At 57.8% G+C, this 13,770-nt stretch overlaps 3 protein-coding genes across 3 annotated transcripts in view; 2 read left to right on the forward strand and 1 right to left on the reverse strand.

The window, feature by feature from the left end:
* The window catches only part of DTX4 (deltex 4, E3 ubiquitin ligase), a 5,613-nt gene extending 1,154 nt beyond the window's left edge, over positions 1–4,459 (forward strand). Inside the window, exons 2-8 of the mRNA XM_014940692.1 lie at positions 857–918; positions 1,038–1,199; positions 1,346–1,407; positions 1,699–1,851; positions 2,543–2,704; positions 3,075–3,164; positions 3,476–4,459. Of these exons, the coding sequence (XP_014796178.1) occupies positions 857–918; positions 1,038–1,199; positions 1,346–1,407; positions 1,699–1,851; positions 2,543–2,704; positions 3,075–3,164; positions 3,476–3,709 (925 nt within the window). The 3' untranslated portion in view covers positions 3,710–4,459. The remainder of the gene's footprint in view (positions 1–856; positions 919–1,037; positions 1,200–1,345; positions 1,408–1,698; positions 1,852–2,542; positions 2,705–3,074; positions 3,165–3,475) is intronic.
* A 1,249-nt stretch (positions 4,460–5,708) lies between these two features.
* On the reverse strand, positions 5,709–8,920 carry MPEG1 (macrophage expressed 1). Its single transcript, XM_014940691.1, has one exon. The coding sequence runs from the start codon at positions 8,873–8,875 to the stop codon at positions 6,713–6,715; it is 2,163 nt and encodes a 720-aa protein (XP_014796177.1). The 5' UTR covers positions 8,876–8,920; the 3' UTR covers positions 5,709–6,712.
* Positions 8,921–13,137: 4,217 nt separating this feature from the next.
* The window catches only part of LOC106887195 (SRC kinase signaling inhibitor 1-like), a 6,181-nt gene continuing 5,548 nt past the window's right edge, over positions 13,138–13,770 (forward strand). Inside the window, exons 1-2 of the mRNA XM_014940624.1 lie at positions 13,138–13,172; positions 13,581–13,738. Coding sequence (XP_014796110.1) covers positions 13,138–13,172; positions 13,581–13,738 — 193 coding nt within the window. The remainder of the gene's footprint in view (positions 13,173–13,580; positions 13,739–13,770) is intronic.

Consider the following 13,770-nt stretch of genomic DNA (forward strand, 5'->3'; position numbering starts at 1 on the left):
TGTTTGGGGGAAAAAAAAGCAACCACCTTTTTTTTTTTTTTTTTTTTTTCCCCTCCCTGGGCCACAGAGGGGCTGCAGCCCTATGGGGCTCCCTACTGCAGGGGTGCTCTCACCCCTGAGCCTGGTGGGAGACAGACCTCGGTGGTCCTCAACCTCCTGCTGGTGGAGGGCTGTGCCGGGCCCCTCGCCTTCCCTGTTGGTGCTGGAGTGGGGATGGGGTAGCTCCTGCATCTCAATGAGGAGACAGAGGCTGCTCTTTCTCTTGGTGGCAGGGGATGGGTGGGGGACTGCAAAAGGCCCAAAGAAAAGCCATTCAGTCCCCATGAGAAGGGTTCTCTCCAGACCTCCACACTCTGAAGACACTTTTTTTTTTGAGGGGTTGGGTGGTTAATGAGCTCGTTTCTCCCCTTTGTGTGGCTCTGCCATCAGCCTTCTGTTGCAGCCTGGCCCCTTTCCTCTCCCTCTCCATCCTCCCCCTTCCCTCCACTCCTGATCCGCTGGGAAACTTTCCCATGGAAGAGAGCCCCAAGGGGAGGGGGAGGAAAAAGCTGTGGCAGCGACGTGGCCATAGGAGAAAAGAGGGGGGGGAAAAAAAAAACCAACAACAGACCAGCCCAGGGAGCGGTGACAAAAAGGGACTGTGAATGGAGACGCAGGCAGGGTTTCTAAAGAGTGAGAGAAAAGGCGGCCGTGGGGCAAGGGGGGCACGTCGCCCTGTCGGGGGATTCTCTATTTCCAGCCAGGGCCTGTGCAGTTGCTCAGGCAACTATTGTCTGGCCCCTGCTGGCCCCTGGGGGCTGTGGGGACGTGGGTGCCTGCTGCTGCCCCTGATGTGGTCTCTGCTGGCTCCTCACAGGGTCCCCACTGTCCCCGTGAAGAACCTCACTGGCTCCAGTCCCGTCAACCCAGCACTGGCAGGTGAGTATGGGGCTGGTGTCTGCAGGTGCTGGAGGAAGTCAGCCCCAGTGGGGTGGTTTTTTGGAGAAGGTCTGGGATGATGCTGGTTCCTCAGTGCCATTTTGAACCACCTCACCTAGGGATCACGGGGATCCTGATGAGCGCAGCCGGGCTGCCCGTCTGCTTGACACGGCCCCCCAAGCTGGTGCTGCATCCCCCGCCTGTCAGCAAAAGCGAGATCCAGTCCATCCCTGGCATCTCCCACACCTGCCGCAAGACCACCAAGAAACAGGCCAAGAAGGGTGAGAGGCACTTTGCCACTTGGCCCCTGTTCTTGTCCCCCCTTCCCTGCCTGGTTCCCCTGCTCCTCCTGTCCCCTCCCGCTGCCCCCAACAGTGGGTGGCCTCCACGCTGCCCTCCAGCTCCTGTGACTTTTACTCTCTCACAGGTAAAACCCCGGAGGAGGTACTCAAAAAATACTTGCAGAAGGTGCGGCATCCACCAGATGAGGTGCGAGCAGTGGGGTGTCCCTGGGGTGCTTTGCTCTGGGAAGTGAGACTGGGGACATGGGCATTGCGCCATGCAGGGTTATCCTGCTACCCCTCATGGCTCTGCCCTGTCCCTGTTCCCTCTGAAGAGGGGCTGTGTGCCACTTGCATGTGCCTGCGGTGGCCCAGGGTGATGGCATGGGACCAGGGATGGGTGCTGATCCCTGGGCAAGAGCAGGGCAGCTCATCAGCCCTGTGTCCTTGGTGGAGGCTCCAGCTGCACCCGTCCATCTGACTCCTCCCTTCTGTGCAGGACTGCACCATCTGCATGGAGCGCCTCTCCGCACCCTCTGGCTACAAGGGACCCCAGCTGGCCATCAAGCCTGACCTGGTGGGAAAGCTGGCGAAATGCGGCCACGTCTTCCACCTCCACTGCCTGGTCGCCATGTACAACAACGGCAACAAGGTGCAAAGCTACAGAGCAAGGGATGCCTGAGCCCACGGCGCTTGGCAACCTCCACCTGCCCTCGTAGGGACAGTGCTCAAGTCCTGCTGCCCTGGAGGGTTCTGACCTCCCTGCCCTGATGGAGAGTTTAATTTTTATCAGCAGCAAGCACTCTGGGACTACTAAGTCAGAATCCAGGGTTGTGTAGGTGGTTTCCACCCCATCCCCATTTTTACGTCCTTGCTTTCCTTCCCAGGGTTACTGGTGGTGATCTTTGATCCCTGCATGTTTGAGCAGAGCTATCTGGCACTGGACTGTGCTTTTCCAGCCACAGGTGGGCGTTCTTGAGCCCCCTGAAAATGGCTCTTGTGCTCGACATTCACAGGAAAATGTGTTTCACGTTGCTTGGTTTTTTTTAATATTTATTTGTCTTTCCCTCTTTGAAAAATAAACAACCCCAAAACAGAGGTAGAGAAAGTAGCAAGGACCATAAAACTGATGAGGAAGAGAAATGCAGACCTCAATTTTTTGGTTACAGTTATGTCTCTGTAGCAAATTCTTCCAGCCCTACCCCCTGCTTCCTGAGTGTTTTTGAAGTGACTGCTTTCATAATGGAAATGGCGTTCAGTGCTGCTCAGGGACGAAGTGCCCAGTCTGGCTCAGTGATGGAGGATACGGGTTTCATTATGTTCCTCTCTTTTCCTGCTCTCAGGATGGGAGCCTGCAGTGTCCCACCTGCAAAACCATCTATGGAGTGAAGACAGGGACACAGCCCCCAGGGAAGATGGAGTATCATATCATCCCTCACGCACTGCCTGGCCACTCTGACTGCAAAACCATTCGCATCATCTACAATATCCCCCCAGGAGTGCAGGTACAGCCCAGCCCTGTGCCCAGGGGGTACGTGGGTGGTCCCGTGTTGGGGCTGGTGGCCCTTGTCACTGCTGCATTACCCCTGGGTCATGCTGCAGCTCATGCTTTGACTTAGGGCTCCGGATTCAACAATGTCTGGGGAGTTGTGTCCATAAGTGTGTTGTGGGAAGTCTGGGGTACGTCTACATGAAAGCGTTGGCCCTGTCTGCTTGGTGACAAAGGGGACAGTGGTGGTCAGGGCCACTAAGTTGGAGCGTGGCCGCCCAGCACAGCAGCTCTACGTCCACTGAGGCTGGGGGGTTACCTTGTGCCCAGAGCATCCTTCCAAGCTCCAAAAGGGTTTTTTTCTTCTTACACTCCATGCACTGCAGGGACCGGAGCATCCAAACCCCGGGAAGAGCTTCACTGCCCGTGGCTTCCCCCGGCACTGCTACCTGCCAGACAGCGAGAAAGGCAGAAAGGTGAGGGGCTCACACGGGCAGCTCAAGCTGGCCAAGGCATGCTCAAGGGGGAGAGGGAATAAGCAGCTATTTGGAGCATGGAGAAAAGCAGATGGGGTTTATGCAGGGAAATCTGGATACAGGTCTTCCCTGAAGCCCATCTGGCATGCTCTGCAGGAGCCCGGTGATGTTCCCATGCACTGGGGGAGCTCTGCAGCCTCGTCCCACTGTTTTGGTTGGAGTAGGACCCTATGCTGGGATCCTGAGCAAAAGTGGGTGCTTCCCCCCCCGAGCATTTGCCCTGCTGCCTGCCCTATCTCTCCCCTCCACAGGTACTGAAATTGCTGCTGGTAGCCTGGGACCGGCGCTTGATCTTCGCCATCGGGACTTCGAGCACCACAGGCGAGTCCGACACAGTGATCTGGAACGAGATCCACCACAAGACAGAATTTGGCTCCAACCTCACTGGCCATGGCTACCCTGACATCAACTACCTGGACAATGTGCTCGCTGAGCTCGCGGCCCAGGGCATCACGGAGGAGAGCCTGGCACAGGAGAAGGACTGAGACCATGGAAGGGGGACAAGGGAAGGGGCACCAATGTCCCCACCCCCAAGGATAAAGCTGCTGGAGAAACCCCCCTGGGGGGTTTGCAGGGGGCTCCTGGAGCCTCCCGCTCCCGGTGGCACCTGCCCAGTGGGAGGGTCCCCAGGCTGGAGATGTGGGAGAAGGTCCTTTTGACCATCCCCTTCGTTCCATGGGTAGAGATCCTCCCTCCATGGAGCCGCGGGGCTTCACACTGGCCTGGCCATTTTGGCCAGCTGATGTCCTATCCCTGCTGCTGCCATGCTGAGGACTTGGGGGTTTCCTCTCCTTCCTCATCCATCCAGCAGTCCCAGACTGGCCTGGTGCCCCTTGACAGCCACTTGGGCTGGGAGTGGAGGTCACGGGAGTCCCCCTCGCTCCGCCTCATCCCTCAGCCGTTTGTTCATTCGTTTGTCCTGTCTGGTACCTCCCCACTGGTCTCCTGTGTCCACAGAGGCTGGGGGTGCCCTGTCTCCATCAGCTCGCCCCCCAGTCCTGTACCCCCTTCTCCTCTTGGCTGTGTCTGAGCTGTGCCCTGCAGGATCCCCTTGTCTGGGCTGCCCCCCCGCATCAGGGAGGGGGCTGTGGGTGGTAGGAAGTTGGGGGTGAGGGGGTGGGGCATGTTTACTGGCCTGTCTCCCACCCCACCTGTAGTGGGTTCCTTGAACTGTTCGTATGGGGGTGTCCCCGCGTTGAATTTTTATATACCTCATGTTTTGGGGTTTTGTCGTATATATGTACATATAGTGGTGGTGTTTTGGGAAGTGGCCCTGGGGGCTGGGAGAATGTGATGCTGTGGCCAGACTGGGGACTGAGTCCAGTGACACCCTGGGGGGAGGCGGAACAGGGGCAGCTCCACTCCCCTATGGTAGGGACCCCTCCCAACCCCAGAGTGGGGCTGTCGCCTCTGGGTCCCCATGGGGCCAGGCGCAGGTGTGCTGGTATCCGTTCCCCTTCCTGCTGGGTCCCAGCACCATCCCCAGAGGTCCCTTGGGGGGGACCCTGGGGAGCTGGGGGGAGGTGGCTGCTGGCGGTGGGTTGTCACAGCAGTTCTGGGCTGGGGGGGTTGATGTGGGGAGGGGAGTGCGGGTAACAGGGGCAGGGGAGGGGTTGTTGGTTGTTACATGGCATTTTGGGGTCCCTGCCAGCCTCTGGGGGGGACTTCATAGGGGCCCTCTCAGAGCCGCTTGTGATGGGGTGCCAGGGAGATGCCCACAGCCTTCGGGGCTGCCTGGGGGGCTGGCTGCACTCATGCCCCTGTCCTGTGAGACCCCTGAGGTTGGAGAGTGGAGTCGGGGGCAGTGCCCACCACTGTGCAAGCTGCCCCAGACCTGTACTGTTGCTCCCCGGGGGACTGGGGCCTCCTGGCCCATTTCATTGCATTCCCTTCCCGGTTTTCCTGGGGGAGTCACCTCACCCTCTGTCCCAGGGGATGGCGGTGTGGGAGGGCAACCTGTCCTGCTGTGCACCGTTCTGTTGTTGTCACTGTTTTTCCTCTCCCCAGCCTGGGAGGCACGTTGGCCCCAGCTGGCTGCCCCATGGGGAGGGGGGAAGGGGGGGGGGAGGTCAATAAAGCGGATGGCAGGGGACACTTGCTGTCCCTGCATGGCCTGGCCTCTCTGTTGTCTTCTGTCCGTCGTCTGTGTGGCCAGGCGAGTGAGGTGGCACCATGGGGAGGGCTAGGCACCTCTCATCCCCCTGGTGCCCCTTTGCACCAGTCTGTCCCCAGCTGTCCTTAGCATGGGATGTTACTTTCTACCTCAAAGGAGAAAACCTCTTTCTCCAGGAAAACCCCTTTTCGGGCAGCTCTGCAGCTGGGGAGCTTCAGGAGTGTGATTTCTCCTCCACCGGAGCCCTGGGATTCCCGCACTGCAGAAAAACCCTGGCTGGAGCTATGCAAAACCCTCCCGTGATCTGAGGGAGGAAGGGGGTTCCCTTGCCCTCCCCAGCTGCCCGCCTGACATCTCTTAATGTGACACAGTCTTTACACAATGATTTTATTTTTTTTTTTTCCTTTTTAATGCTGTGTTGCCTACGCAATTAGTTGCTGGCTGAAATAAAACTGATCCGTGCCTCTCTGCATGCGTGTGTATATCTATCTCGATAGATATACATGGAGACAGGGGTTGCCCTCTGGTTGCTGTGGGCAGGAATCGGTGGCTAACTCTGGGTGTCCCCACAGGACCCCTCTGCTCCCTCCTTTCCTGTGAGGCAAAGCCTTGCTGAGGGCCTCTCTGCTGGCACTGGGTGCTTGCAGTAGCTGGGGAGCTCTCTGGGTTTGGAGGGCTGGGGGCTCTTTTCCCAGGCACTGGGCCCCAGCTTGCATCCCCACCCAATGTTCTTATAAGTACCAAGTCTCCACTGTGCTTGAGTCCCACTGGTGTTCCTGTGTGTCAGGGGAGGGGTTTCCACAGCTTCCCCTGGCTTTTTGGGGCTACCCTTGGGGGGGGAAGAAGGTGGCTGCGCTCAGGATTTCATTCTCCTTTGGCTCTCCAGTGGCTTGTTGAAGAGCCCTAGGTCCCCCTGTCTGGTTTTGCAGTGGTGGGGACAGCTGGGGCATGGCTTGCAGTGGAAGGGAAACTCACTTATCTCTGAAGGGGCAAAGCTGCGGCACTGCTTGGAGCGGGGAGATGCAACCATGGAGGTACAGGGTCTGGCAGAGGGAGATCATGATGGGTCCTGATGATGGGTTGACCCTGGGGGTTGGCCTCTGAGGTCAGTTGGGGAGGGATGTCTGAAGGGCCATGGAGTCTCCATGGAGCTGGAGACCGGGGATCTGATGGAGGGCAAGAGCATGTGTCGCCCCATGGAGGGGAGAGCCTGGGGTGTCTGGGAACAGGGACTTTTAGCTGCGGGGCGGCGAGGGCAGGGGGCTGGTGCTGCTGCCTAGCTTTGTCCCTGGAAAGGGGGGTGAACAGGGGGCTTTGCCTGGGTTTGGGGCAGAAGGCGTTGCCTGGCAACTGCAGGGAGCAGGGAGGGGGAATTTTACGCCATCAGCCCCTCCGACTCTTGCTGATACCCCTCACCCACACTCAGCACAGTGCTGTCCTCGGGCCCTGCAGCAGCCAGGCTGTCCCCTTCACCCACTGTGTGATACCCCCTCGCCTTGTACCTCCGGTGGCTGTAGCAGACCGTTGCCAGGATAGTGGCCAGCCCTGCCAGGACTGCCGCAGTGACGCCCGCCACCTCACCCCCTGTCAGCCCCCGGCCCCTCACCATCTCTGCTGCGTGCTGGACCTCTTCTGGTTGTGCCAGCCGCCACGCGTGGCTCTGCCCATCCCTGACCCAGGCGTTGTCCCCATCCCCGCTGCTCACCAGCACAGTGTCGATGGTCGGTAGGTTGGTGGGGGGCCGGGTGAAGGGTGGCAGGCGGGCGGGCGGCAGTGAGCCCCCTGTGAAGACTCCAGCCTGGACGCAGTACTCCACCTGGCAGCTATCGCTGATGAGCGCCAAGTGCTGGCTGAAGCCTGGGGGGCAGCTCTTGGCATGGGGGTCCTCTGCAGTGCCCTGGTGCCGCCCTGCCAAGGGGTTCCCTGACTGGCAGCTGAAGAAGCCTCCAAAGGGCACTGCGTACTGGCTGCCCTGCTCATAATCCTGGCTCACGCACACCCTCAGCTCATCAAAGAGCTTCAGTGGGAAGTACCCTGAGGGGCAGGACTGGGCACCGGTGATGGCGTTGGCGCTGTGGGCACTGAACAGCCCCCCAAAGAGGTATCCTGAATTTGGGGGCACTGGCCCACTCGTAGCACACCAGTAGGCACTGAATTGCACCCGGGAGAGCCAGAAGATGTCCCTGCACTCACGGTGGCAGAAGATGCCCAGGATGCACTTCTTGTGGCACTCCAGATGGCTGTGGCCTTCCTCCCGCTCCTGCACGCCCAGCAGCACTGGAGTGTAGGTGGCGGGGCAGGAGAAAGCCCCAGTAAGGGGGTTCCTCTGCTCCAGCCCCCGGCACAACGTACTGGTGTCAGGGCCGGCCAGCCCAGCACACTCCTGGAAGACTCCCCCAAAGGTGAAGTTGGTCATGGCACCCTCACAGGAGCCGTCGTCAGCATTGGCATGGAAGTTGAAGTTGGGCGATGTGGCATCGGTGCAGCCTGGGTAGGTGTTGAACGTGTAGTAGCGGCGAATAGCCAGTTCCACTCGCCTGGCCAGCTTCTTCACTGTGGGGGTGGGCAACTCTGGCAGGGTGCTGGGGTTGATGAAGAAGTACAGGGGCAACCCCGAGCGGTCTAGAGCCACCAGCTGGTTTCTGATTCCTTCCTGCCAGGTCTTGAGGGTGATGCCTGGGTAAAAGGGGGTCCCACCGATGCTCTCTACTCTGGAGTTGGTGCGGTTCCCCATATACTGCTTGGTGAAGCCAGAGCTGACGTCCAGGGACTCCTCCTCTTTTACACTGATGATGCTGTGGAAGGCAACACCGGCTGAGGCAGTGACAGTGCTCCGTGTGGCCCAGCTGTCCTTCAGGAAGGTTGCCTTGATCTGATCCTCCTGCACCAAGCTGGCTCCGGCGTCCACAGAGGTGATGGTGTGGGTGCCGTAGTTAAGCACTAGCACCTCGGCCAGAAAATCAGCCATCCGTGTCTGGTTGTTCTCCAGGTGGCTGGCAATTGTCAGCAGCTGCTTCTTGAAGCCCTTGTCCAGGACTGCCCCTGGGTTGATCTTGGCAGTGTAAACCAGATTCCTGACTTGCACTCGGGTGGTGACAGCACGGTCTTTCACTTGGTGAGTCTTGGTCCGGTGGAAGTCGTAAGAGAACTTGCCATTGATGGAGGAGAAGAGGGACAGTTCCAGGTTGATGGAGGCGGAGGTGATGCTTTGGTAATCTTTCCAGGACTCGATGATCTCAGAGTTGATGTCCAGGTTGCTCTGCTTGCGAGGGATAGTGAAGATCTCATCTGGGATGATATAAGATCCATCTTCTGTGGTCTTGCACAGTGAGTAGCCTAGGTTGATGACTCTGCCCATATCCAAATTCCTCAGATTATCCCAGCCCCCCCCGGGCAGGACCTCCAGACTTGGGAGCTTCAGGGCCTTCTTGCAGTCTGGAAACCCTGTAGACGAGGAGAGCTCCTGGGACCGCTCAGCTGTTCTCACCCAAGCCACCGACACCCAGGCGAGCAGGACCCCACACAACACCCACCCCATGGCTGAACCGGCGCAGGGCCCTCACCAGGCGTCCGAGCGGTGAGGTGGGAGCTGGGGAAATGAGCTGGCTGGGGGTGCAGCTGCGGGGTGGTTCTTCCTTTTGGGGGTTGAATTAACAAAAGGGAAAGGAGAAGTGAGAACTGATGAATGTGAGAAACAACTGAGCGGAGCTGAGACAAGTAGGTGGGGGCAGAAAGTAGAGATACCTAGAGCTCATTGCCTCCCTGTTGCAAAAGCTCCTTCCCCATGAAACTGCTCTGCTGGGGATGGGGCAGGAGAAATCTCACCTTCAGCACTTCACTGTGCCCAGAGAATTTCACTGTATGAATCTCCCTCGGCCAGTGCCTCAGTGACTCCTCCAGATGAATCCCCCCCCTGCCCCTGGGTGACCCTGGCTCCTTTGTGCCATGCAAGGGACCTGTCCCTGGTCTCACTGCCTTGGGGTCCTGCTCCCATGATGGGGTGCCATCTGGCCCTTGTTGCATAGGCTTTGCTGCTGACTCTAAGGGTTTCCTCCATGTCAGAGGTGAGGAGAGGAAGCAGGGAGGTGGTGCAGTGTGGTTTCAGTGTGGGGCACAGTCCAATGCTTGTCTCCCTTCTCGCTGGGAGAAGAGGCTGCCCAAGACTCTGGGGCAGACACAGATGGGTTTGGAGGTTTCCCCCATGATGGCCAGCTTATGGCACAGGTGTCCCCCCCCGCCATACCAACATCTGCATTAGGGCCCTCTCTAGCTTCCTCTACCCCACCCCTGTCCTTACCCCAGGGCCTGCAGTTCCCCCAGCTGGGAAAAGCACCTCCTGCTTGAGGTTGCTGGGCCACGGGAAACTGGTCCCAGTGCTACTGAGCCAACTCTGCCCAGTGATGCTGGTGTGTGGCTGGGCCGTAGTTTCAGCAGCACATGGCAGCTACTGTGGGTTTTGGGGAATAAACAGTTAAAGCAGCTTCTGCTGTGAAAGCTGTGACTCTTTCCATATGGACAGACTCACTTCCCCTATTTTCACTTGTTTGTTCCTCTTCCCAGGGCAGTTCTGGCATGGGACAAAGCTGAAGCGAGAACTCTGATTGGGGGGTTGGGGGGGAGAGGAATAGATGTATGCGTGTTTTTGCTAGGATAACACCAAAAGCTGGGGGTAATGGATGGCAGAAGCATGGCTGGGGATGGTCTTGGGGCTTTGGCCTGGAATATCTGGAAAATGCTGGTGTGAGGAGCCCCTTCTGGAGGCTCCCACACCAACCTCAAGCCATCTGCATTTCAGACTAGGCTGTGAGATCACCTCAGCTAAAATCCAGCCATGGGTTTCACTGCCACCCAACTTTGAAGCCTAAGCAGTGGCCCGGGTGGCAGAGAGCCATGGCCAACGATGACTGTGGCCCCTGGGATCAGAGGAGGGGAGAGAAGCCCTGTGGCTGTGGGGCAGACAGGAGCTGCCTTGTCTCTCCATCACGCAGGAGCAGCTCCCAAACAGAAACCAGGGATTCCCCATACTGTGTCTGCTGCTGTGAGCCATCCCATCCCATCCCATCCTGCGGTGACTGATGTGTGGCAGAGCAAGGCAAAACCTGTCATAGAATCATAGAGAATTATAGAATCATATAGGGTTGGAAGATCATCTAGTCCAACCCTCCCACTGGAGCAGATCTACCTACAGCACGTTGCACAGGAACTTGTCCAGGCGGGTTTTGAATGTCTCCAGAGAAGGAGATTGCACCACCTCTCTGGGCAGCCTATTTCAGTGCTCTACCACTCTCACAGTAAAGAAGTTCCTCCTCATGTTTAGGTGGAATTTCTTATACTCAAGTTTGTGCCCATTTCCTCTTGTCCTGTCACTGGGTACCACTGAGAAAAGACCAGCCCCATCTTCCTGACACCCACTCTTTAAGTACTTGTCATGTCCACCACTCTCAGCTGGGGGGCATGAGCAAACTGAGGGTGGTGAGACACTGGAACAGGTTGCCCAGGGAAGTTGTGGATGCCCCATCCCTGGAGGTGTTCAAGGCCAGGCTGGATGTGGCCTTGAGCAACCTGCTCTAGTGGGAGGTGTCCCTGCCCAGGGCAGGGGGGTTGGAACTAGATGATCTTTGAGGTCCCTTCCAACCCGAACCATTCTATGATTCTATGATTCTATGAAATGTTGAAGTGGGAGACAAGCCATGCTCACCAGTTGGTGGGTACTGTGAGGGGAGGCAGAGAGCCCTGGGCAGGGCTGCTGCAATGGTCCTGAGGGTGAGGACAGGGAAGCGAGGGAGGACAGCCACCAGTGGAGCTGCAGGTGCTGGAGCAGGAGGGGGAAATGTGGTTTGGACCTCCCTCTGAAAACAGCAGAGCCATGAAATGCTTGGGGCCAGGCAAGGGGCAGGACCTGCTGCTCGTAGCAAACCACAGCACTCCGGGAACCCAAATTAGGCCTGGGGTGGTTGGAGGCAATGTAAAACCTTTTTGCTGTTGCTTCAGGGCTGCTGGGTGCCAGGGCTGACTTCTAGCCCCATTGCTGGGTCTGGTGGGGACCCTTGGCCACTTGAGTCCAAGCTCCAAGGACACAGCACCTGAGCACACCAGCCTCGTGCATCATCATCATGCCAGGGCTTCCTGTGGACTGGGATTCCCTGCAGTTTTATAGCCTCCTCCTGCCACTTGTGTATCCTCCTCCTGCTGCTTGTTCCCAGCCCTGGGAAGCCAAGAATACATAAAGCTGGGAAGGCGGCACAGTTAAGTGCTCTGGCTGTAAAAAGTGGGTGGCCTTAGAAAAATGCCCAAAGGCTACTAATAAATATATCAGTTTGTAGCAAAGTTCCTGGTGGGAGGAATTAGACGTTGTTACTCAGTGAACAGGAAAGCCACAGATTGTAACCACTGAGCAATATGAGCCTAAGTGCTTGCGGGGATCACCCAAGACTCTCCTTAAACCAGAAAAATATGAGGTATCCTGTAGCCACCAGGGCTTGTGCCAGCCAGCGGTTAGTTGCTGACTTGGATCTGCTCAGCACCAAAGTGTGGAAATTGCTTAGGATTGATGAAAAATGGTGTATATATCATGTCAATAAATAGAGAGTCTCTATATGTGCCCCCACACATACAGATATTTAAACTTTTCTATGCTATGCAGAAACCTGAAAGGGGAGGGGATACTTTGACAAGAAACAACCCTTTTGTCCTCATTGTTGTTTTATTTTAGGCAAAGCTTGGAGAATCTTGTCACAATGAGAAGCAGAGAAATGTGAGTTCAAAAGCTATCAAAATTAACTATGTTTTCAGTGTTGTTCCTTTTTCCAGCTGTGACTATTAGCAGTTGGTAGAGGAGGGGAGCCAATTTGTGGATTTCTGTGGAGAAAGTGGGACTGAGCAATTTTGCGAGCTCTGTGCCCAGCACATGTCCTGATAAATGAAAGAGACAAAGTGGGATGCAGATGCAGGTATGACTTGAGTGGTTTTAAGTGTGGTCCCGGCTGCTTGATTTGATTAATGTCTCTGTATTAAGATAGTCACTTTATCCAGTGTCAAGACCTGCCTCCTAGAGACACTCAAACTCAAAGCACCTTCGGATGGAGAGGACCTTTCTCCTGAAAGTCAGCCACAACCTGTTTTTCTACAAGTGATCTGAAATTTTTAGGGCTTTGTGGACCATCTGGACAGGGTCAGATCATTCCCTAGCAGGGTGCTGCAAAAGCAGCAAGGAGCCCAGGAGTCCCCTGGGGACAGTTTCACCGCACCACTGGGACCAGCAATGACCAGCATGCCTTCAGGGCTGGCAAGGGCAGACAGGAGGAGTGAGCATGCCTCACCAGGGGGGACAACAGCATCCAAACCCTGTGGAGCTGAGGCAGGCTATGAAAGGCAAAGGTGGTGGTTCTCAAGGAGGCAGTGCCAGGAAAACGCACTTGCAAGGGCGTCGTCCTTGTGTTGGACTCCCATGGGGAACGGCAGCCCAGACGGCCACGCCACCCTCCAGCTCGGAAGGGGTGCCCAGCCAGGACAGCCCATCCTTGCAGTAGCACTGCAGCGCTCTGGCCCCTAGGCCCACAGCACCCAGGGTCCGGCAGCAGTGCTGACTGGAAATACTTCCCACTTGCTCTTGGAGAAGATTTGCTAGTGGCAAAGGAGTGTGTCCCTGTCTCTGAGGAGCTCTGCCTCTGACCACAGCCACCGTGCTGTGGAGTGGCAGGGCTGGGATTTGTGCAGCTGCAGCTATTTGAAAAGGCTCTGTTGTAAATAAACACGTGGGGTTGTTCTGGAGAGAGGCATGTGAGGGGTCTCACTGTGCCAATGGGGCAGGGCGCCCTGGAGATGGACAAGGGACGGTGGGCTCAGGGACACAGGGGAGGCTGTGCTGTCCCCACAGGAGGATGAGGTGATGAGGATCAGCCTGGCCGAGCTGGGGGCTCCTCCTCAGCCGTGCCCTGGCCGTGGCATGGGGTCAACCTCACCCCACAGCCTGCGCTGCCCCATGCCCGGAGCAAATAGTGGCAGGAACAGGCCGTCAGCTCCTTCCGCAGCCAGTTGGGTTTTACACCCTGCAGGGCAGGTCCTTGGGCTCAACTCACTCTCCTGAGAGTGGCTCCAACACAGCAGTGTCCCCCGGGCCCAGCCCTGTCCCAGGACCAGCAGAGCTTCCTCGGCGCCTCTAGGGACTGGACGGCTCCCCGCCGGCCGGTAGCTGCCTCTCGGGATCAGCTCCGCAGTGGTTCGTCCGGGCGTGCCTCCCGTAGCGGGGGCACACAGAACGGGGGGGGACCTGCCCCCGGCGACCGGTACTGCAGCCGGGGACCCGCGCACGCGCGGCGGCATCGCCGCTCTGCCGCCGGCCGGGACCGGCGACGCGATAGCGCGGTGCCGCCGCAGTCGCTGCCGCCTCCCCGTGGCCCAAGCGCGGTTCTGCAGCGCCGGCCTCGCGTGGGC

This window comes from Calidris pugnax, unplaced genomic scaffold (genome assembly GCF_001431845.1).
Source record: "Calidris pugnax isolate Ruff unplaced genomic scaffold, ASM143184v1 scaffold98, whole genome shotgun sequence".
Taxonomy (NCBI): domain Eukaryota; kingdom Metazoa; phylum Chordata; class Aves; order Charadriiformes; family Scolopacidae; genus Calidris; species Calidris pugnax.

Coding starts and splice junctions, on each gene's coding strand:
- MPEG1 (XM_014940691.1), bottom strand. CDS start 8,875: ATGGGGTGGGTGTTGTGTGGGGTCCTGCTCGCCTGGGTGTCGGTGGCT.